This window comes from Phaethon aethereus (assembly GCF_964289735.1).
Source record: "Phaethon aethereus genome assembly, chromosome: 2".
In the NCBI taxonomy this organism is placed as follows: domain Eukaryota; kingdom Metazoa; phylum Chordata; class Aves; order Phaethontiformes; family Phaethontidae; genus Phaethon; species Phaethon aethereus.
The window spans coordinates 139,874,055-139,898,960 of NC_138582.1; the positions used below are offsets into that span (position 1 = coordinate 139,874,055).

The following is a 24,906-nucleotide window of genomic DNA, read 5'->3' on the forward strand; positions in this document are numbered from 1 at the left end:
ATTATGATTTACTGTGTGTTGTCAGTTGAAAAGCTGAAAACATTTGGTACACCCTATTTTTTTTAAAGCATGTCTTTTGTAGTCAGCATGCTAAACTTTTACTTAAGAATTCAGTATATGCTGTAGTGAAGTCCCAAGCAGAAAATTTTATGGACTGTTTTACACCTGGTTTCTCTGAGCTTTTTCGTTTGTTAAGATTTGGAAAAGTTCGCGTGCCCTTTCTCAGATGTAATACTGTAGAACTATGTTTTATGGGTTTTTTTACTTTTCTTCAGACCCAAAAAGTGTATGACAGAATACATTTTGAAGACCTATTTTAGATGCTAGGCTTATATACTTCAATATACTCTTAAGATTTGGTTTTTTGAAAGAAAGCCAAGCCTGCAAGCTAAATATTGTGAGCTTTATACAACTGTGAGTGTCAGTGGAAGTGTCACCTGCAGTTCTCATGTAACTATAGTGAACCCTGTGAAGCAGCATTTTATGTGCTGATTATTTGTATTTGCTTACTGATATGTTCCCAGTTCACAAAAAGCTATGCATGTATTTTAACAAAAGATGTGCAGATGATGTTTTCTGTATGTCAAAAAACATGTCTAGATTAAAATAAAAAAAAAAGCCAGTTTAATATAAGGTTTGTCTATTTTGTCTTTTTCATATTATTTTTTAAATTTGATCTATAGAATGATTGAACTGGAACAAAGATAGAGTATTTTTTAAACTTTTAACTTTTCTTTTAAGTTTATTTTATATTTTAACTTTCATTTAAGAGTGGCTTAATTTGGCTTAGCTTAGATCAGTTAGAAAATTATTAACTAACCTAAAATGATGAAGTTTTATGCTGAAATAGAGTCCCAATTCTGCAAGCATTGAAATGCTTCATTTTATCTGTATATATGAGTAGCTCCTTTAATTTACGTTTCTTAGTTTAATAGCATACACCGAAGAATCTGTACTTGTTTGTTTAAGTTTAGAAAACCAGTTAAACTGGTGCAATTTTCAAGTCAACCAGTCTTTGAAATCCTGCAAATTTGAAGAAATCAGATCGATGCCTCCAAATGACAGTATCCTCATTGACCATGTCTGATTTCCTTATCAAGTTTAAGTCAAGTCCTAAACTATTACTGACTTTAAAGAAAAGAAGGATTGCTTCCATTTGCCTCAGGAGCTGAAAAGCAGTGAGTAAAGATGAGGTTCAAATAAATCTAAATCTGGGGGGAGGAGGCTTGTTGGATTTTTTTTTTCCTTGCAAGTGAAGTGCATTAGGAAAGAAAACAACAGCTGGTAGTATGGAGCTGTGAGAGATTTTTAAAAAGCTGGGGTGAAGTAATGATTAGAAATGCAATATGGAGCTGCAGTATAAGAAGTAAAACTGAAGGCACTGAACAAGACGAATATAATTTAGGCAGAAGCACAGGTCTAATTACTAGGCTTACTTGATAGCTTAGAATTATCACCCATAAAGGTTGATTCCGCCCCAGTTCTCTGACTCTCTGGCTGCAGAAAAGAATGCTACTAGACATTGGTGCTAAATTTACTGTTCTGTAGCACATGATTATCCAAAAATTAGAAAGTCAGAAGATTTCTTGAAGTGATCTTTGTGTATATCCCTGTGAAAAGGGTCTATGTCTATAAACTTGCCCAAAGTGGAATGTATATAATCGCTGGCACAGTCCATAGAAGGCACATAGGGAACCATTTTACAGATTTAAGTATGCTTTTGAAAATTAAACACTTTCTTCTTGGTTGCATGTATTTTACATTGTAATGGAGCAGAGGGATTAAAAAATAAGTTTTCTTACTACAACATTCTAATAAATGAAATAATTGTCATGCTGGGTGCATAGCAGTTATTTTCTGATAATCCAACATTATTGGTGGATGACTCTTGGTCACATAGCTTTGTACAGAGGAGTAAAAACACTACATTGTTCTCAGCTTTATTCTCTGCCTGGCAGCCTTCCTCATCCTTTTAGGTGCTGTTCAGTATAGAAAATTTTCTAAATTTGTATTTTGAAAGGTAAAGTGCTAAGTAGTTACAGTACTAGAATTTATTATTTATACAGCTACCATGTGCTTTTCCAATGCTAAGTCCTGATTTCTGCTAAATAAAGACCTCCTGTCACACTAAAAATGCATTCTGAAGTCTCTGCACATTTACAGAACAGCATTTTTCACCACAGCTGATGACTGCGTTCAGTTTTCAGGGGAAAAAACATTGCCTAAAAATATAGACTAACAAACATAGCATTAATTGTAACATTTTCAGGTTTCTAAAAAATTGGTGGCTTTTTAAAAACAAAACTCATCCTATCCTACCCTACAAAATAGAAAGGAATGTACCCTTATTTAATAACTGTGAACTTCTGTTTCGCAAAGAGAACGAAGCTTGGCCCGTGTGTTTCACCTGCCAGTTCTCTCCTGAATGGTCTGCGCCTGAGAGCTGGCAGCCGTGCTGTAACGCTTCTGTAGGAAATGAGGTAGCACAGTGTCCATGCGTTCCGTGGAGAGAAGGATAGGTTGACGCCTATGTACAATTTCTAGAAGATAAGAATAAAGACGAGGGACAGCTTATGTTGCCTTTTGCATTTAAGGTGCTACAGGAAACACAGGTGGACTGGATTCAGATCTTGGGTTCTTCTGTGGTAAGTCACTAAAAGCCTTAGGTATAAGGATGCTTAGATGCATTGTCCTACCTAAATACTTGTAAGGGTATGGTTTTTAAATTCTCTTTTAGCAAGTAAAATGAGGCATAACGAGACTTCATTTATCTTGTAGGGTTTCAGGGGATGGGGATCTTCTCTCTAGGTGTATGTGTTTTGAAACAAGACAGGCTTTCAGTTTGAAATTACATAACTCAGCGTAGAACTCAAAAGGTGTCTGTGTACACATCAACTAGATGTTGTTGCGTTAAGAGGCAGAGCAATTTGGCAGAAACTAAACGCCCTTGCTTCCCAGTCGATCCTCAGATATCAGAGGGACTGGGGGCGGCTGAGCTTAGGTTCTGAATGATGCCCAAAGTTAGCGTTAGTAGTCCGGTTGCGCCCAACAACTTCGTTGGGCTATCATGGGTCCGGATGCACTACTAACATACATCACACTACCTGCTCAGCCGGACACCTCCTGAACTCTCACGGCCGCACTCAGAGGTACGGTCGCGTTCAGGGACACACACACACGGCTGAGTCAATCAATAGCGCGATTTACTGAAGCAACAGACACACAGGTTCTTTGGATCACCGGTGATAAATTCACTGCCTACAAAGCACGTGCAAATGCCAAAAGTATGAGTAACACTGCTTGGCTATAAACGCGTTAAAAGATGTAAAGTGACTCTATAGAGATTTCTAAGTTTCCCGGGGAGGCACTTGATATGACCAAGTGTTCAAATCTTACCCAAAGGCGTCCCAATGGGGGGGAAGAGAGGGTCAGCCCGTCGGCGGATCCTAAAAGTCAGGGGTGATGGTGTCTTCCCTGACATCCAGCTCTTTTCACACTACTTTATAGTGTTTTACTTTGCAGGTGGAGCTTGAGTGACTCTAGTCACACATACCTTTATCAGGATTGGTTCAGAATTCTCTCGCTTTGCGTTTAAAGGTACAGACTAGGAAAAATTCAGTGCGCACACTCATTGAGGGGTGGTCGCACCTTGGGGGGTGGGTAACTTTTGAGAGGCGTGTGCGTTTTAGTATTATAATGATATTATAATAAGCAAAGTTCACTCCAAGTACAGCATTTTGTCAAAAAACTTGACAGACCATTGGCTCAGAGTAGTGAATATGCAGCTTATCGGTTCCATTGTACCTTTGAGTTCTCTATATCTCACAGAGCCTGGCCGTGGCGTCTCCACTCCACTCCACCCGCCGTACAGTTCCTCCTAGAGTCAGCACTCCAAGTTCCCCTGGTGTGGTAACATCTAGGGTTACAGGCCTAGGGAACTCCCGTGGAATGCATCCCTTGCATATCAGCCGCACTACACCCTAGAAGCTTCTTCAGTGCTGTACCTTTCTTTAAAATATGGATATAAGTTAGATTTCTAGGTCACCTCCAGCAAATATTCCACAGATGTCAGTGCTCTCACTGTAGTCCGTGGAGAGCCAGTTATTTTTCTCAATAAAGCCTGGAGAGCAATTCTGCTTACTCGGGCCTGATGAATCACACCTTCAGTTCCATTGAGTAGATGTCATTTGTCTTCAATGGGAACACAACTGTCTACTTCACAGGTAGATAAACGCATTGACAAGCCTAAGTATGGTGTTAAGCTGAATCCCAGGCAAGCCATCTCATTCTTAGAAGTGGTCTTCTCATCGGGGTGGAATCAGGAGGCAGTGAAGCTTGAAAAGGATGAGACTTCCTAAACTCATAATCCTGCTCTTTCAGTAAAAAAAGAAACTTTAAAGTCCTGTGAATCCCAGTCAGAAAGGCAGAGTCTGTCCCCAATACTGTCAGGTTTAAGTATTTCTGGAGGTGTCCTAAGGAGAAAACATTTTGTCAGAGATTTTCTCCTACACAGAGTCTGATGTTTCTCCTGTGTTCACAGAAGAGCTGCTCATTGTTTCCCCTTACAGCATTTAGTTATTTGGGTTTTTTTTTCTCTTAATCTCCTCATTGCATCCTACTTGGGAATGGTAAAAGCACGGTTTTCAAGTATTTTAAGGGAATGGAAGGATTTTTTGGCAAGAACTGAATAACAGTATTGAGATACTTCAGTTTTTCAGTGGGAGTTAAAATATTGTGTAGAGAAAAAGATCGTTTAATTACATAAAATCACCTGCAGGGATTCTATGGAAAGCAAAACTGGTTTATATGTCTGTTTGTTTGTTTTCTAAAACAGAGCTACAATTGTGCATGTGAAGCAGCCAATGAGGAGTTGCTCCTTGCAAACCTGTCCCTGAACCTCTGAACTGCCTTAACAACGGTCTCATTAATTTAAGCACTACTCAGTGTCATATCTGCTTTTACATATCCATATTAGTGGGTAAGGGGAAAGAAAATTGTTTTATTCATCTGACATAATTTAAAGATGAAATGTGAAGGTCTATGACCTTGCTCTGAGATAGTAGGTCTATTATAACATATACAGAGAGGGCTTTTTCTTTTTCTTTTCTTTTTTTTTTTTTTTTTTTTTTTCAAAAAGAGCTTTGTTGGTTCTCTAGTACGACCAAGGCTGGTAAATGTGGAACTGTTTATAGGCTTTATTTTTGTTCATGATAAAAAACCTCTTCAGATTAATGAGTCATTGGTGCCTCAGCATCTGCTCCCAAGACTGGGGAATTTGGGAAAGAAACTGAGGATAAATACGAGGATAAAAAGTAAAACATTAAGAGCAGAAACCTTCATGATGAGGAATAGACACAAAGGATTTAAGAAGTGTTACAGGAATGTTCATTTAGTGGAGCAAAATGACAGATTAAATCGCAGATATAATGAAGGTGCTTTTTAAGTAAATGTTTTGAGAAACTAAACTGTTTGGGTTTTGGTCTTACTAATAACTGTTGTTAAAACAGAATATATTCAAAAGCAAGTGTCAGAATTTCTTATTTAAAACAGATATTTCTATCACAGATTAGAAACAGTACCTTCTTACATGGAGGAATGTCTTGTAAACTCTATCAGTCAGGTATCACGCTGTTTTATAATAGCTGGTTTTTATACCAGGTGCTGTAGGTTAACCTCCTGTAATTTGTCTCAGTAGAGTGTACTGCTTTCCTGTAACTCTAAGAGAAATACATTATCTCTTTTCTCGTGTACATCCTGTTGCATATTGGCACAAAACATGCAGCCTGAGGTACAGCTCAAAAGTCACTGAGTTCCTCCTGCATTACAGCACCCAGCACGTACTCTGAAGTTCTTAAAATTATTGGTGTGCTGTTTATATTTCAATATGGGCATTTTTACTGGTATTTTAGCATAAGATTCTCCTCCGTATTGATGTTAGTAGTAGGCTTCTCTCAGATGGAGTCTGTAGTGTAAAGAAGGTGAGTGAGAAAGGCATCATAGTTAATCCAATGAGAAAAGGTTTCATAGCTAATAAGTGAAGAATGTGGGTTATGGATACGATTATCATCCTGGTTTTCCTCATGTTTTTTCTGGTAGCCCTAGCAGAGGGAGTGCTTCCAACCTGGGTATTGTTTCTCTCAAAAACCTAGACAAATTACTTTCTGAGCAGTAGCCCAACAAAATCAGGAAACAGTGCACAGACCTCAGTTGAATTTGTTGCACCTTTTGTCTGCAAGTATACAGATAATAGATCATGTTGGAGAATATCAATACCTGTCTGGAGTGTGTGAACAGACTGGTACTCATAGCTGGACCGTCTGTACAAATGTTTCAATCCAAGTGGATAGTTGGAGCCTGAGAGAAGAAGTGGTAATGGGTGGCGAGACATTTATTGAGGAGAAATAGATAATCCAGCAAAGACAGTAAGAGAAAAGAGGAAACCTGCTTGGGACCAGAAACATAAGAACGTAAAAATATCTATCCAGTGTCAGCCAAAAGGTTTTCTAGCAAGGTGCTCCTTCTCCAGTGCCATCTACCAATAAGTCTAACAAGAGAAGAGCTGGGTAACATGTAATATATTTCCCTATTCGTGATGCTTTTGTTATGTGGGCTTCAGTGGCTATTTCTTCCATGAATCCCTGCAATAATTCTTGAACTGATGTAAACTTTTAGCATCCTGTTGCAACGAGTTTAGCATCTTAATTGCATCCTGTGTAAAGAAACCTTTTGTTTGTTGTATCTACTGCCTCTTAGGTTCTCTTCATCCGTCCTAGCTTTTTCTTGGGTGAGATGGTGGATAGTCATACCCTATTCATCCTCCCCATGGCATTCATGATTTTAGTGAACTCTATTAATTATATCTCTCTCATTTATCATCTTTCTAGGCTGAAGAGTTCAGAAGGCATTTAATATTTTGATTGTTCCCACTTTCTTTCTCCATACTTTTTCCAGTTCTATTATACTCTTCTTTTTTTTTTTTTTTTTTTGTTCTTTCCTCTCCCTCCACCCCATTTCCCCTTTGGGGACAGGAAAGCTGCACATAGTATTCAGCATCACAACATAATTCATGCAAATGCTATTAAGCACTGCTCCAAAACCTCATTCAGCTATTGTAATCCCAAGACTTTGTCCCTGAAAACTTACCACTGTTTGTAAAATTAGGTTTGTATTTTATTTTCCTCGATGCCTCACTTTACATTTATCCACATTAAATGTCATCTATGTTTTTATCTCTCAGTCACTCAGTAGTGCAAAACGCTTTTGCAATTCTTCATGATTTATGTTTATTACTGAAAGTGGCCAGAGAGAACAAGGTGTCCAGGAGTGGGTTCTTGGATGGATGTGAGAGCACAGCTGAAGGCAAAACTAGAACTGAACAGGCAAGGAGGAGAATGGTAGTTACATCTGTAAGAACTGCACACAGTTTGGGGAAAATCAGGTAGAGAGCTGAAGAGGCGGGATAGGCAGGTGGACAGTGGAGATTGCAGACCAACTGCACGCAGAAGTGGGAGCTACAGTGCAAAACTGTATTATAAAACATGAGAGAAAATGGAGTCAAATGTAGCTTTTCCAGCAGTAGAACTAATAAATGTCACGAAGAACCATCTCACAGTGTTACTTAATGGTATAAGCTTTTATGGGGTAACTTTCCAACTACAGGTGGTATCGTTGTATGATAATGTGAAAATTTTATTTATTGTGTAAAACTGGAACTCTCCTTTCAGGATTTTAACTTTTCTGCACTTATCTATACAATATCTGCTTACGCTGTGTGCCATAAGAGATTAACACTTAGATTTGCCATAAGTACAGTTGGTAATGGAAAAAGAAAAAATTGACAAAGATGTGTCTATTAAATTCATGCCAGTCACACATAAATCTCTTATGGATGTGCATCTCCACTGGCTATTTCCTTACCTTTGCGTATGATTCATTATAAAGCAGAACAGGAATTATATGATTGTTAAGACAGAAGTGGAAAGAAAAGAAGAACATTAGAAAAAGTCATAGATTCTTATTAATATATATTATGTGCTGCAATGAAATCATTTTTACCTAAGTATAAAATTACCTAGATAATAGATTTATGAACAGTAAGAAAAGATGGAAAATATGTTGTCTCTTGAAAACTTCTGTGAGAGGGATAGGACTTGATAAAAATATTCTTTGTATTGAATTGTACAAAACATTAAAATATTTTTTAGCAACTGAATTTTTATTTGTTTCATCAGATATTGACTACTTATTTAATGAGATAAAATCCAATGTGTCAGCATACTTGATTACCAGAAATACAAAGTGCAATCACCATGATATACAATCTGCTGTAAGATTTCCTTCACTTTCTCTTGAATGTGTATCTCTTAGGCTTGGACTCAATAAACCAAAGGCAGCATCTTCAGACCCACCTTAGAAAACTTTTTTCCCCATACAGACTTTTCGTCCCCATACACTGGGAACAAGCACTAGGGCTTTTATATTGCTGAGTTTTTTTAATGCAATACAAAATTCCAAACTTTAATAGACATAGCCATGGATTAACATAAACAAACTTTTTTTTTTAAAGGGATAATTTGCCCTCATAAATTTTGCTTATCTTTGTGGCTTTTTTCTTTTTTCTTTTTTTTTTTTTTTTAATATTGCTTCATGGTGTAAATGGCCACAAACTGCCTGAATTAAAATCATAGAAGAGGTTGGGTTGGAAAGGACCTTTAAGGACCAATTAGTCCAATCCCCCTCCCATGGACAGGGACATCTTCAACTAGATCAGGTTGCTAAAAGCCCTGTCCAACCTGATCTTGAACACTTCCCATGATGGGGCATCCACAGCTTCTCTGGGCAATCTGTTCTAGTGTCTCACCACCTCATTGTAAAAAAAAAAAATTCTTCCTTATGTCTAATCTAAATGTACCCTCTTTCAATTTGATAGTATCATCATAAATAATAATAACCTTTCCTTAGAACTAGATTATTCCTAGCTGTATACTACATTGAGTTTTACACTGTTCTCCGAAGTCTCTGGTACTAACCACTGTCAGTATCACCACAGTGATAGTGGTTCCTATCACTCTTCTCTTTCTTTTATTCCTCTGTTTCCCTCATGATCTCCATATTTTTTTCACGTATACTTGTCAAACACTTTTTCCCCTTGGACTCTTCACAGTTTCTCCACTGTGGAAATACACATCTGTCTCACATCTCCATTTCTGCACACATTTTGGTAATTTTAATTCCCTGAAGAAGTGGTTCTACACATTATTCCGTATTTCCTTGGAACAGAGGACAACAGAGTGAACAAGGGAGAAAAGAGAGCCAGAGACACCTGTTTCTTTTAAATACTTACCCTGAAGGATGTGGCTCTGAGCACCTTCCAGAAATGTGAATTGGATGATAAGCATGTGGCTTCTTTCCTACTCTTTTTTTGCCATGGAAATTTTTCCTTTATTCATTACATTCTGTACACTGTTGTTCCTGAATGCTGCTCTTAGAAGGGGAGATTTATTCTGGAAACTTTATATGAGTTTATGGTATAGACTGAGACCAACTCTTGACATTCACTGACAAACAAACAATACTTCTGCAACTTCATTGGAATAGCTTTAAAAACAAAATGTTTTGAGAAGGCAGTACTTGGGGATTATAGTTTGGGGAAAAACATAGTCTATGGAGGAAACCAAGTGCTGTTTATCCATGAGCAGACATTCTTGCACAGATTTGTGGTAGAGATTGCTTCCTGGCAGTGGACTTTTCAAGAAAAAATTAAGAATTCCAATCATTTCATGGGTAAAAATCTCTATGTTTTTTATAGGTTAAAGGATAAAAGATGACAGAACCAGAGACAGAAATTTGTTCTTTCTGTGCCATATTGAGAATATTGAAAGTAAAGCTCTCCTAGGATGTGTTTCCAAATGGTCATAATGTAGTTAAATTCTGTATATATTTTTATGCAGATGGCCAGGGGCATATTCTTGATGCAAGGCCATCCTTGTGCTAAATTTAAAATCTCTGCTCTGAAAGTGTAGCTGTATTAAAACAGTTCAAAGTGTATGTTATCAAACACAGTTAATATAAGCAAATATACACGTTTTTCTCCAGTCATTTTCAAAAATAATCAAAATATTTCAGCTGAAATTTTATAAAAATTGCAGTCAGAGATTTCCTGATGTAGAAATTTTTAGCTCAAGTCATTGAAGCTTGACACTGCATAATTAAAGTGGAAATAAATATAACAAATTGTAAATATAAGAAATGTAAATAAAATGTGGTAGAAAGTGTAATAAACTACAAACGTAGCAATAAGTGATTGCCCCAACTGTAGACCCTTAAAGCCAGAATATTAATTTGCTTCTTAAGTTTAAAGATATTCCTGTTTTATTGTCATGACTTTTTACTAACAACCTATAGCTGGTCTATTGTTATGCTTGTTCTGATAGACTGTGCATACTGCAATGAAGTATAGATGATCTTCAGGTGTAAAATAAAGTATTTACTATTTCCATATTTAGATACAGGACAATTTTTCAATGACATGCCTGTAATTGCTTAATCAGAAAGGTTATATAAAATAGTTTTAGCAGTGGGGGGGTTCTGATTAACTGATAATGGAGCAAACCCATATCACAGGCTTATTTTGATCATTTTGCCTTGATTACCAAATATTAGCCTGAACTTTTCCGAGAATCATATGCAAGTTTCTAAGTCTAATACTTATCCACAGTATGGAAACACTATAAGAAATGACATTATTAGCCTTTCCATACTGTCTTGACAATTTGTTTCATCCCTGTTTAGGAAGATCATTCCACTTACCAGAAAATTGAGCAATGCTTGAGGATGTGGAACACCACCAACATAAAAGGTGTTTAGGCTCTTGAAGTACAGCTTTGTTTTTGTTGTTCATACATCCATAGACTGAATATATTTTGACATACTGTAATCCAATAGCAGGATTAGATAGGTCATCCTTTAAACATGATTAGTATTTTATTTACATTGTATTTTCAAACACAAAGCTGTTTAAGAGTTTAGCTATGCACTTTGAAGCATATGCAAAAACACTTCCCTGGAAAATAATCTGTTCCCTTTCCTATTGTCGTGGTTTAAACCAGCAGGCAGCTAAACACCACACAGATGTTTGCTCACTCCCCACCCTGGCAGCGGAATGGGGGAAGTACCAGGAAAAAAAAGTAATTTTGTGGGTTGAGATAAAGACACTTTAATAGGACAGAAAAGGAAGGTATAATAATAATAATAATAATAGAATATATAAAATAAGCAATGCACGATGCAGTTTCTCACCACCTGCCGACCGATGCCCAGCCAGTTGTTGAGCAGTGGCCCCCAGACAGCTTTCCCTCTAGTTTATATACTGAGCATGACATCAAATGGTATGGAGTATCCTTTGGCCAGCCTGGGTCAGCTGTCCTGGCTGTGTCCCCTCCCACCTCTTGTGCCCCTCCAGCCTCCTCCCTGGCAGGACAGTATGAGAAGCTGATAAGTCCTTGACTTAGTGTAAACACTGCTTAGCAACATCTAAAACATCAGTGTGATGTAATTCTCATCCCAAATCCAAAACACAGTACTATACAAGATATGAGGAAAAAAAGTAACTATCCCAGCTGAAACCAGGACACCTGTTCCAAAAAAAATGTTGTAAAGAAAAGTGCTGCTGTATAGCACTTTTTGTCATTGTCTGTTTACTGAAACAGACCTCATCTTTATTTTGATCATCTTTTATTAAAAGTTGGGACAAGTCTAAATTTTCAGCTTCTTTAGGAGAGAGAGAGAAAATAGACATGGCAACAGCCTGTGATTCAGTTTCTTTCAGTTTTAATGCTGCAAAATTGTCATTAAATATGTATTTGTTTACTAGTCTAAAATTTACTTATACCATTGTGAAAGAAATTAGAATGGTCATGAGAGTAGTTCATTCATCTTCTAAATGGACTCTTCTACTATTTGCTGCTGTCTTGATAAGCAGATAAGCTTCACCTGTTTGAGGGAGGAATGCAAGTGGAAGATATTAATTTAGATCTTTTGTTATTGTAAAAAATAGAATATTTACTATAATAATAAGACTGGTCTTGCTTATGGAAATTTTAGTATAATTTGTCTTGATTTCTTTACATTCAACTTGGGCCATATAAGAAAAGATCTAATACAGTTTTCTGTTCAATAAAAAGACATAGTGCATTTGAATAAAAACATGCAATCATCTAATCTATTTCATGGCTGGGAAAGGGAGTTCGTAAATCCTTTTGAAAATGAAGAATAAAATTATTTGTATCTACATCTATCTTTGTACTGGAGAAGCTGTCAAGTAGGTTGTCTTTCTATCCTTAAAAACTGAGGTATAGTCAACTAGGGAAAGGACTACTTTTTTTGGCCTAATGGAATCTTATAGGATATATTACAATAACAAGAAATAGATCTAGCATCAAAACCTCACCTGATAAATGTACTTAATCTTCTGTCATGTAATTCCACAAGGTTTTGATTTATAGATCTAAATTTTCTAGTAAACCTTGAGTGCACTGACAGTGCTGGGTTTTGTTTTGCTGAGCTCAAAATACATGAATTTGACACAATATATTCTGAATGACTCTAAAATATATCTATTTTATCTTTCTGCAAGTCAAAGAGTTTATTATATTTAGTGCTAAGAAGTAAATCTAAAGCAGGCTTTTCAATAAAGAAAAAGAAAAGATGTTTAATTTGAGGTAGAAATAACTGAATCGCAAGAGGAAAGGCTGTTAAAGGAGAAGATGCGCAGGACTGTTGATCTTATTCAATAATAAGATCAAAAGAAATTACAAAGAATTTTTCTCAGTACTTACATCAAGTTTTTTTATTGTTTCATTAGTCATCGTCCCTGTGGAGAAAGTAGCAGGAAGATAGCTGCATCCAGATTTTCCAGAAAGACCCAAGAGGAATTCAGGACTTTGTTCACACTTGTTTCAAAATTGAAGTGCCCTACATTTCTTCATATACATTAGCATAAATAGAGCATTGATCCCAGGTCAGCACGTCAGTGTGCTAACTAATCTGCAGTTATAGAAGGAACATACATCGGATCACTTCCACTCACAGACTCTTGGAGTCTGGAAGAGGAATCTGGTCTGAGCCCATCTGGTTGTTGGAGCTTTTTTGAGAATATGCCATTTATCCCAGAGCAGGTTCTCAGAAACTGTTTCCAAGCGCTTTCAGATTTTCTGTGCAAACTCCTTTGGAAATGTCTGTACCTTTTTCTTTAGAAATGTGTCACTTTCTCTCTTATCATTTTTCCTGTTCATCAGCCCGTGCAGGCATCCAGGTTGGACCTCTGGTCCTATACTAGGATTTTCTGGCTCAGGTGCCAGTAGTTTTCTAGGAATGGCCAGTACTGTTGTGCCCCTTCTCCCTTTGTGACTTTAAGAGCCGTTAAGTGGACTTTAAGGCCACTGAGTAGACTTTTATGTGTAATTTGAAATAAGTAACAAGGACAGTCTTTTTATTTCATGTTTGACAGTCATCTGCATCTGAGGATGTTTCATTCGTTTCCACATCTATCTCATGTGAATGCAGTCATTTTCAAGTTCCAAGCACATTGTGCTGTGTCTGTGTCAGAGAACAGTTTATACAAGTGGATGAACTGTGTTTATATCTGATTCCTAAGTGTGAATAATGAATTCTAATTCAGTGTCTTTTTTTTTTTTTCAGTTTAGCTTCAAGTTTTGTTACAGAATAATAATTACTCATAAGAGTTAATCAAAGCTGCATATACCTATTTGAAATGGTACTGCTGGTATCCTGATTGTATTGAACAGTATGCAATAGATTTGGTAAAAAAGAAGTGCAATCTTTATGTATTTAAGAAGAAAAAAGTGCAATCTTTGCCAGCTGTCACGATACACTAAGCCATTTGCTAACATTTATATCCAGTTTTATTTTTCTGTTGAATCTGTTAATGAACTTCAAAATGCAGGTTCCATCAGTCGTTTAAAATGTGTCTATAAGTTGATTACCTGGTAATATAGCTCTCCTACTGCAAAATATCTGAAGATTTTATATCTGGAATTTTTATTTTCTTCAAATATCTCATCTGTCATCATGAATAATAAGCATTTACGTCTACCTTTAGCTAACTTAAGGCAAGCTACATTTTTTTCTTGGCTCTTCTTCATGATGGGAGTGCTCTGCTTGCACATTCTAGTACTCTGTGGGATAGAGATTTTAACCATGAATCAGAAATTGTATAGTAGGTGTAAGACATGAAATAAAATCGATACATTTTTCTGAGGCATGTCACTGGTTAAGTGACAAAAAATATTCTGATAGTCACTGAAAAAGAAAAGTCAAAGGTACGTTTGAACCTGTCAGTTGAACACATTCCTGTTATCCCTTTAGGGGATATCATACAACTTGACACCAACATTTAAGCTTTGAAAATTATGAGCTCATCTATTTCAAATGGGATGTCACATGTTCCCAGGCCTTTGCCATTACTTATAATGGAAGACAGGATGATCACTTTTGTCACATATTGATAGTGAATAAGATCTTTCTTTTTTCTTTTCTTTTTTTCTTGTTTCAGAATGAAGAACAAATTTTGGTATTTTGAATTTGGCACTTCGGAAACTTTCTCAGCCACCTGTAAGAAGCTGCATGAATCTGTAGAAATAGAAGTAAGAAACTAATTGTTGCCTTTCTCCTTGAAATGTCAGTAGTTTGGCTGAAATGCAGGGAGCAAGGGTGCAGAGTGCCTGAATCCAACAAGGCAAAGCAGTGCACATCCTTTCGACCCTATATCCCAAAATATTATTTTTATCGTGTCTATTTGTAGTGTAGCCCTGCACACTGGAACAAAGTTCAGTTTGATGATTAGTGAAGTCTTAATACAGTAGACGAGGTCAAGAGGTGAAATATAGCATTAGAAATCAATAGGGAGTGTGGCTAGGTCAGATGGAAAAATGAAAGACTGTCGGAGGGAGTGAGAACTGCTGCAGGATTAAAATAAAAAATAAAAAATCTTATTATTTCTAGGTCCCGAGTTTTTATAACCTTTAAAACTCAATTCCCTAAAATTGTACTTACTTTCCTGAATAAAGGTTAAAGAATATATATTTTTTGGAATCATTCCCCTTCATTAAATAGCTTTTCTCTCTGCACAAGGGGTCATCTTTCCATTATACATTGAACATTAACTGAAAAGACACAGGATAGTTACAGAGAAAATAGGAATTTAAAATAATGTGCCACCGCTATTTTGATGGCTGATAGAATAAGTGGATACGTTACATAAACTGTTTGGGGGGCTTATATTTATAAATAAGTAAATGAAAAATATGAAATGAGTGAAGGTACAAACCTGAGAATTTAATTTAAATAATGAAATCATTTCTCATGAGGATTATGGTGCTTTTCCTTTCCAATAGTAATGAGAAACAGCACATGTCAACGGAGTATTTGTATAGTAGCATGAGGCACTCAGAGAGGGATGGTGAGAGCTATGAGAGTCTGGTCAAAGCCTCCTGAAAGGCAAAGTCTGAAATGATCTGAAGGGACCAGATAGAAGAACAGTAGTAGAACAGTAACAAAAAATACTGAGACTGAACTGTATGACCTGTGGTGCCAGACTTGCCTGTTACGTTGTTGTGTTTCTTTTTAAAGTGGAAACATGCTCCACACAAGTTCAATTAAAAATAAATAAAAAACAAACAAACAAAAAAACCCAACCAACCTTGCTTCCCAAGACAGTGCTTCATACATTTCGGTTTAAGTACATGTAGCCTGAAAAATAGTTGACTAGTTATTGGACGAAATGCTTACCTGATTTGATTTGAATATACTGCAAGTTAAATGTACCTTCTGATTAAATACAAATTGAAGACCAGGCTTTCCCCCCCAAAAGATATTTCTATCTGGCAAAAATCTTACATAACCTGTAAGATGTGATGATCTTAAACCAACTAATTGTAACCATTGAAAGGGTGATGAAATGTTATCATCCCAAAGCAAACAAGTATGCGTACAAGTTTGTGATGCTGCTGATACCAGTTGTATAATTATTACCTATTCATATCAATAACACTATTATTATCAGTGAAGTATTACATTGCCAGTATATGAGTCATGTTTGTTAATATACACCTCATCTATCCTGGTCATTATCACTAGTCCTACAATTAGGAACAAAAATCATAGGGGAAATAGTTTCCAAAATGCTTACACAAGAAGTGTTAGGAGGTAGTTATTTATAGATTTATTTACAATGAGTAAATTACATTTAAATGAACAATGCCTGCCAATATGCTCATATCTAATGTTTCTTCTTTGTGTGTTATAAACACTTGGGAGTAGCACTGTTTTCATCTGATTTTAACCTGCTGCCCCTTGCTTGGGGATGTTGCTGTAAATGAGAACTTGGTGTATGATACCACATTTCACTCCCAATAAAATTCACAAAGAATGTGTTTGCTCTACAGCCAAATTTTGAGTGAACAAAGCCCATGAAGATTAAGGATCTGTATCTCTGAGCTGGGAGACAGTGATCAAACATTCTGTGGGCAAACCCTATATTTGATTTATAACCTAATTAGACTTGGCTTTCCTGATATACATTCATGCCTCTCATGTTCTGTATTTTTAATTCTGTGAGAGATGCAGAACAAAGTTTCGACATTAATTCTTACGTTATCCAGAATAAGATACGTTTTTATTTCCAAATTGATATCCAAGAAGTTGAAGAAACATAGGTTCTAAAGAAAAAAAAAGGACAAAATTAAGTATTTCTTTTTAATTAATGTGTCAGTAAATGAGGTTTAACACTTTACAGTTTAGAGCACTCATACGTTATTTCCACTTTGGAAAAAAAGAGAGGTGTGTGAAGGGTACTTAATGAGAGTAGGCATATATCCAGTGTAAGTGGAGATGGCCCGGTCCATGTCTGCGGCGCTGTAAAAGCATTGTGGGACCAGAGGAAGCCTACTGTACCACCTGGTATTAACGGGTGGGGGAAAAGAGTTTAAATGATCATGTAGTCTTGCATGATATAGCACTTGGTTACACAGCAAAGCCTTAGTCTCAGCTGTTTTCAGCTGTTCTCAACTTTGCAATGATCTGAAAAAATTTGATCTAATGAATGAAGTGTAAAAGATAATGCCTGAAAAGGAACTGCAGCCAGGAAAGCAGGCGAAGAAGAAATAGAAGTGCTAGTGTTTATTTCTAATCTAGGTAGGCATGCTACACATTTTAAACGCATGCTTTTATTTTTAGCAGCATCATTGCATTATTTGAAGCAAAAAAAAAGAAAAGAAAAAAGAAAAGGAGCAGAACACATCTGTGTTTTGTTGCTGTAGTGTGTGAATGTGTTAGGACAACGCAGAGCTACCTGTAGCGCAAACTTCACGTCTGTGTATGAACAAAAGAAATCCTTCTTTACTAATTCTGGAAGTTCCTCGTCACTGTGGGATTCCGAGGCCTAGTCAAATAATTGTCTTAGTGTACTACCTGCTGTGTTCAATATTGAGTGAAAATGGAAGCCAGACCCTGTGCCATCCTATTTCACAATTCTTCTTTTATTTAAATAATTCCAGTCAGTTTGGGGGATGCCAGACCTTTATAAATTAACAGCAGGGAAATACCAAAGGTGTCAGATTGCATATTTATCATCTTTCTCGTGTAATACTTAAATATGTATTAAGAAGTGACTGACATAAATTAGGCAGATTTCAGAAGCCACAGGCCGTGGCTTGTAGAGGACCCCCTTCTGCTTGACATTTCATCCTTGTCAAAGATCAAATTATTTTAATTTAGGCTGCAAATTATAAGGAATGAAGACTTCTTTGTGGGAATTCCCTGTGGTAATCTGACTTTTGTTGTTACTGCTGCTTGTCAGTGTGCAAAAGATATAATATGCATGCAAATAAGGTTAAAAAATATGTACTATCTAATTATCCAGCCAGTACATTCCACTTGAAGACAGTGGGAGGCCTGACACACAGTATGTGTTTGATTCATTGAGGCCTGCAGGGTATTTACACAAGATTACTTTTAATTATGAAATTAATATCTGTTTATCTAGAATGTATAGCAGTAAGTGAGCATACACATGAGCAGAATTTTTAGTAAAATAAATCATCTTAATATTTAATACATATAAAATATAGGGGAGAACCATGGCTTTGCTTCCAAGATAACAATGAAGACCCATGCTTTTTTTCTTGTAAGAAAAGTGTGATTAAAAAGTTACACTTTCAATTACAGTAGTTGCCACAACTGCCAACTCACTTCCAGATATGCCTTTTGACTTTAAAGGTTTCCTTATATGAATATAATCCACAGGTTTAAAATTTAATTCTTGAAGACCAAATATGAAACGGAAACCTTAATGTTGAAATTGTTCTCTCTCCAAGTTAACACTCTTCTTAGAAGACTTAAGATGCAGAGTATGCATTATAATACAGTTCTGTTTTGTGATCTCAGAAAGTGTCAGAGTAAACAAATAATTATGCACAGTTATTTTGGGGTTCTACTTTCCTTTTCATTTTCAAAGTACTGATAAAAGTTCAGGCAGAGAGGAGAAAGTGCCAGTGGCCCACAGAGCAGCAAGCTGCAAGATGTCAGTGGACTATTACTGAAGCATGGTTAATTATTTTTTCCAGTTTTCTTCCTGATTATTGTGTATTGGAATTACAAAATAAGACCGTTAATCAGTTTTAAATGCATGACTGGATCCCCTACTGGCTTGCAGAACATTGCAGAAGTAGGATCTAATGTTTTTAAAATATGCTGCTGTACACTATAAGGTGTGTGTGACTTGCCAGGATATCTGTAGACTCCAGCTACTCCAACTCCAGTTGTGAGGCATGAAGCTAATCTACCTCTAGCCAAGCTACAAGTATATAAATCCTGGGAACTTGGCTGGTTTGGTGAATTAATAAGTAGAAAACTGGATGCTTTGCCTTCAACCTGCAGATTCAACTGTAGTTTTCTGAAGTTGGGTCTTATTTTTCTTCTGTGGAGGCTCTTTAGTATTTTGCTGTTTTGTGTGGGTTAGGATCTTCCCCTGATCCTAAAACAATGTGGGTGGAGAGGAGAACTTAGCCTGAATAAGTTATAGCCTATGAAGGCTAGGTGTATCCTGTCAAGCTAGGTACATCTCATCCAATCTGTGTCAGGTGAACTGTGTTTGCAAATGTTGTAGGCTTTTGCCACCTGAGAAGATGCTGCAGTTTGTTACTGAACAGGCTGGTAAGTTAAGGTCCCTGCACCATTCTTCTGAAAGTGAAAATTATGGTCCCTTGATAAGATGTCATTTGAAGCCAAATTTAGCAAAGGAATGTACCCCTATAAAATGCCTCAATGCCCAGTGTTGCTGTAGGAAGCAGGAGAAATACATACCAGTGACACAAGGTGCCCTACGGTAATGATTTCATCACTGAAGGGACTATCCCATAGAGTAAGATTTCTTCTGTGTGTCCAGTAAGCCTTGGAAGGCTTTTAGAGCACTGATACCTCCTCTTTAGCTCTATATCCCTTGGTTTTCCTTTGGTAATGATGCATATTTCAGAGGACTGGTTGATGGAAGTTCTGGGATAAGAAGTGCTGTAGCTGCATCTGCATTTTGTTGTACCCAGTTTTACTGATCTTACCTCTCAGCAGGAGTTATTAGCCAGGCATAGTCCTACACTGATATGCCAGTTGTGCCTTTGGATTGAAACTAATACCAGTGTGGTGTTCTGTGCTCTCAGGACCACTTAGACCCTTCCTCATGAAGCTGTATACGCTCTGTATGCAGGGACTCTCATATTCAATTTCATGTGGAAGGGACTCAGGTGTTATAATGACAAGTATCATTGCAAAATCGTGAGACAGACAATTCAGCTGGAACACGCAACAAAAAACCTCCAGTTATTGCTATAGAAATTTTTGTATTATAAATGTTTTTCTGCTAATAGCTGTAGTGAAGCTACCTATTCGTTGACCCAAGTGAAATATATTTGTATCAGATAACTGAGAACAGATAACAGACTACTGAATGGTCCCACACTTAAGCAATCAAGAGATGAATAGGAATCATCTTTTGCCTTCTGAATGAGGATCTGTTCCTATCTCATACCTCCTTTCCAGATCTAAGTATATATCTTAGGTGTAAACATTGAATAAAACATTAACAGTGTTAAGAATGATGAATTGATGAAGAAAAATATCTGATAGGTAGAACATTCTGACTTTTCTTTCTCCTTTACTGTTTTTTTTCTCTCTCTCTCTCCCCCCCTTTTTTTTTTCCTTTCCTTTTTTCTCCTTACTAATCAGTGTGATGGAATTCAGCTAGACTTAATCAATATTTCTCTGGAAGGAATTGCCATTCTGAACATCCCAAGCATGCATGGTGGATCGAATCTTTGGGGAGAGACAAAGAAAAGACGTAGTCACCGTCGGACAGAAAAGAAGAGGTCAGATAAAAGAACCACTGTCACAGATGCCAAGGAATTGAAGTTTGTATGCCAAGGTAAGCTTACAGATTAGTATAGGCTATCTGGCTCCATACAGTCAACTCAGTTGTATAATTGCCCTTGTATTGCCTCTTGTCAGGAAAAAGGATAGACAGTCCTTAGCTATTTCTTTTCCTGTGCATTTAGTTTTTCGGATGGGAAGCACTGGAGCAAAGGTATAAACAAAGACGTGCTGACGATTACAGTCTCTATACTTGCAAACCTGCCTCGGATGTTACCTGTTAAGCAGACTAAGCACACCATGTGGCAGTGTTTGCTACTACGATATTCAGTCTGGAAGTACCTGGAGTTTTTGGAGTTGGAAAATACTTACCTAGCATTTACAATGCTTCCTAATGTCACTGTGCATACAACTTGGGGATAATCGTGCCCTGTTTCTAACAAACTTTGGCCAGAGGCTGTGGAAAATTACTTCAGAGTAACAAGAGCAAGCTGTTTATACATCTTGTTACTATACTGTGATGCTGTATGCAATGCTTGAACACATGCTGTAGCTTACGTGGGCATGACCCGTCCTTTCAGGGCTCATATACTTTCTTGGTGATTAGATGCATTTGCTTCATAAATTTCATTATTAACTATATCTTTTGACAAAACCTACAGTAAATAGAATCTGAATATTATGCATTGTAACACATCACTGCATATCACAAGTTCTAGTGATCGTAAAACATCATTCTGTTCACACAAAGGGATCATCAGACCAGACTTTGAAAACTGCCCTCCCCCTGCTCTTTTAATCCTATGGAGAAGAGGGTATCTCCTGCTTCAGAATATCTTCCTGCTTCTCCTCCTTATTCAGACTGAATGAAGATCACGACTTTAACTGTCTGATGTTATTGTGATTCTTTTACTAGTTTTGGATATCCTATTTCTTACATTTCAGCAGCAGCAATATTTAAGTCACTAGTTATATCTTAATATGTGTTGTAGGTTTTAATCCAGCTAATTTATCTGGATGACAAAAGTTTAGTAATAAAGTAGTTGTCTATGGCTTGGAGGTTGCAATAGGTACTAGGACTCAAAGTTTATGTGTGTTTCAGCAATTTGATGTATGTTCTCAGTATCTCAGAGTAACCTTACCAACACACTCTGCCAGCTGAAGTCTTATCAGCTGCTAAGCATCTGGACACACTACAACTTCTGTATTATGTCCTGATGCTCAAGAGGTGGAGGTAGGCTATTAGGTAATGAACTCCGCAAAATTTTTCCTTTGTGTGCTTCTGAACATAGGGAGATAGGACGTTTCACCCTATTGACAGTAGTTTAACAAAATATTATAATCTCTTTAACTATTGAAGTTATGTATGTATTTGATACAAACCCAACAGCAATTTCAAACTACTGAGTATTTTTGGTGTACTAGAAGGGCATTGCTATACTCCATTTCCATTTTTCTGCACAGGAATAAATAATAATATAAATATTAAAGACTGAACAGGAGATCCAACATTATCTGTTGAAGCGTTCATAAGCAGACATTAAGCATCTTACTTTAGAAAATCGAGTCTCATGACATAGCTTCTAATCACTTTATATGCACTGTGGATGGAAGTAGCTTCAATCAAAAGGCAATTTCAAAGCAGAGATTGACTTCTCAATATCATAAGCTAGAGCACCTCTATCTTGTCACTGAGTCCATAGATAGTATTATTGGTTGCAGCTACAGTAGCATTTTAGTGCTTAAAAGAAGTACGCTTCTCAGGTTACCCAGCTGTCCATGTTTATTGCGTTTCAGTTTGCAACACTGAGCAGTCTTGAGCATGCAAACTGGATTCCCTTTTAATGGAGGGGGGCACATGGTCTGAGTGCGAATGGCTGTCCAGTCCATGGAACCAGGTTAAAACAACTCACAGTAAAACTCCAAAATGAATGTGGTGTGAACATCTGAGAACCAATTGATTTGCTGTATAGATCCACTCCTGTTTTGTACTGCAAGAATAGTCGCTTAATTTTGCTAGCTAAGATAGATTCCAAGGTTAGAGTGTGCTGCTTCATCTCAGTATTCAAGATTAGTGCTGAATAATGGAATTAAATCAATTTTATGTCTAGTCTTCTCAAATAGTTTTGATAAATCTAAATGTACCCACTGTGGAAGTATATTGCCTGCTTATCTCGTTAGGAGTTGTGCATGTCTGCTAAAGAGCAAAATTTGGCACTTACAGCATATAGGTATGTGTGTCTGTGTATCAAATATTTGTATCTAACTAATAACTGGCTTTGATATTTTTGTAGAAAACTTATATGAAAATATATTTGTCTGATTAACTTATAACTAATTGGAAAGAAAACCTTATGGAGCTGTAATGTACTAAATATTACCCTATTCTTTGTTAATGGAAAAAAATACTACAGTTTTTATTTCAACTCCTGTGCAGAAGTATAGAGGGTCTTCCAGCAAAAGTTATTAGGGTAAAAATCAGATGATTTTTTTCTAATTTACTTTCATTTTAATTTCTAATATATCATTATAATTGCTATTGTACAAAATCAATATATCAGGAAAAAACATAACTTCAGATATAAGTGACAATTCATGAAAGTAATGGTTTAATTCTCATTTTGACTTTATGAATCTGACACTTGCAGTGTTTCCATTTGTTGTTTTCTTTTAAAATCTACTATGTACATATCTATGATATATCTATCCACAACCAATTTTTTTTCTAGGTACAGATTTTAGATGTAACTGTGAACTATCCTTGATCATTATTTGGACAAGATTTTTGTTTGGATATACACAGATACAGATAAATGCCAAGAATCAGTACTTTAAAAAGATGAACATACTGCATAGGAACTAAAGTATGGGTTGAGAAACATAAATGTAAATAACTGAGCCACTTGTTGTTCGGAAATTACATCCAAAACATAAGTTGAATCATGACAACATATCTTACATGAAATATATATCACTTATGTTAAGTGTTAAACAGCAAAACTTTCTTCCTCACAGAGTTACTATATAAGACTTTCAAACCTTTTGTTACAAAAAGGAAATAATTCTTTTGAAAATCTCTCTAGTAAACATACTGCTGAGTGGAGGATTCCTTTGAGGTGGAAGTTGTTATGCTTTGATTTGCTTTCATTGCTGAAGTTCAGTCAGAGCCCAGTCCTGAAATGGAATCTCATTTAAAGTCTCTTGAGGCTTTATTGCAAACCTATACATAACTTGTTTTTTGCACGAATATTTCCAGTCACCTCAATGGACTCATTCTTGAAGACGGTATCTATGAACTATTAACAGGTGAAACCTTTAGACTATGAATATTTCAGTGCAATACTTTCTTCCTATTTGTTTTGTACACCACCAGGCACACTGATAGTTAACCAAGTGTTTCCTAAGCTGATCTGTGCAGCTTGTTAAAAGAGCCGCAGTGCGCTATTGCTCAGCAACATGCCAGACTACTGGGCTAATTCCAGACAATGTGCATTCATGTCACAGCACCTAGGCATAAACCAAGCTTACCAGTATGATTCAGTAGCTCCATGTGGAGTTATCTCTGATAATAACTGCATTATGACTTTCTGAATGGAAATGCATGAGTTTTGGACACTAACTCGTGTATATAGACAGTTCACTACAGTTAAAAGTAGGAGACATGCAGAGACTGTGAAGGCCTTAAAACACTTCAAAATATCTATACATAGTAAGAGAGGACAAAATACCTTTCTTATAAGGTATCAAATTCCACCCTACAGGGGAGGGAGAGAATCTTATCCTAAGCTTCCTTATAGCCAGGAGATTCCTGATGAGTTCTCTAAATAACTTAGAAACTTTGTGAGCTAGCAGACTAATTTAATTTATGGAGGTCATCCGTAAACTACACTGTAGCCAGATGACTTTTCCTTGCTGTTTATAATTCTCTAAATTAAAAATTTTGACACATTATGAATTTTGAGATATTTAAATATTAATTAATTCAATAAGTTGAAAAATTTTATTATACCGAGTGTATAGAACGCTATATACACTGAATATACAACAATGTATGTTCAGTATTGGTAGAATTTAGGTTATTTATGACATGGTGCAGGGCATGTATAAGGAACTGTAATAATATTTTTATTAAACGCTATGGATAATGTAATGGCTAGGTAAGGTAATAGCCCTTATTTTGTACCTTGTTTAGACAGCTTGGGGCAACATAGCCATTAACACATTACCACAGAGGAAAATAACTAATTATGGCTATTTCACAGCTGGTCTACATTAAGACATTCAACTTATAGAGACAATGTCGGTTAGACAGAGCAAGTAAAATCATTTAATTGCTGCCTCAACAATCCTAACTAGGTATTTTTGTGCACATACCTGATGAAAGAAAATAGTAGTGATATAATCAAGTTCTAACAATTTTAATAATCAGTATTGTAGGTTATTTGTGTTATTTTAGAGAAAGAAAGATAA

At 36.5% G+C, this 24,906-nt stretch overlaps 1 protein-coding gene across 4 annotated transcripts in view; it reads left to right on the forward strand.

Moving 5' to 3' along the window:
• Positions 1–24,906, forward strand: part of DGKB (diacylglycerol kinase beta) — a gene marked incomplete at both ends in the record, with an annotated part of 334,143 nt that overhangs the window by 237,722 nt on the left and 71,515 nt on the right. For all 4 annotated transcript variants that reach the window (XM_082014573.1, XM_082014575.1, XM_082014574.1 and 1 more), the window contains 2 exons: positions 14,573–14,663; positions 20,296–20,491. In XM_082014573.1, coding sequence (XP_081870699.1) covers positions 14,573–14,663; positions 20,296–20,491 — 287 coding nt within the window. The remainder of the gene's footprint in view (positions 1–14,572; positions 14,664–20,295; positions 20,492–24,906) is intronic.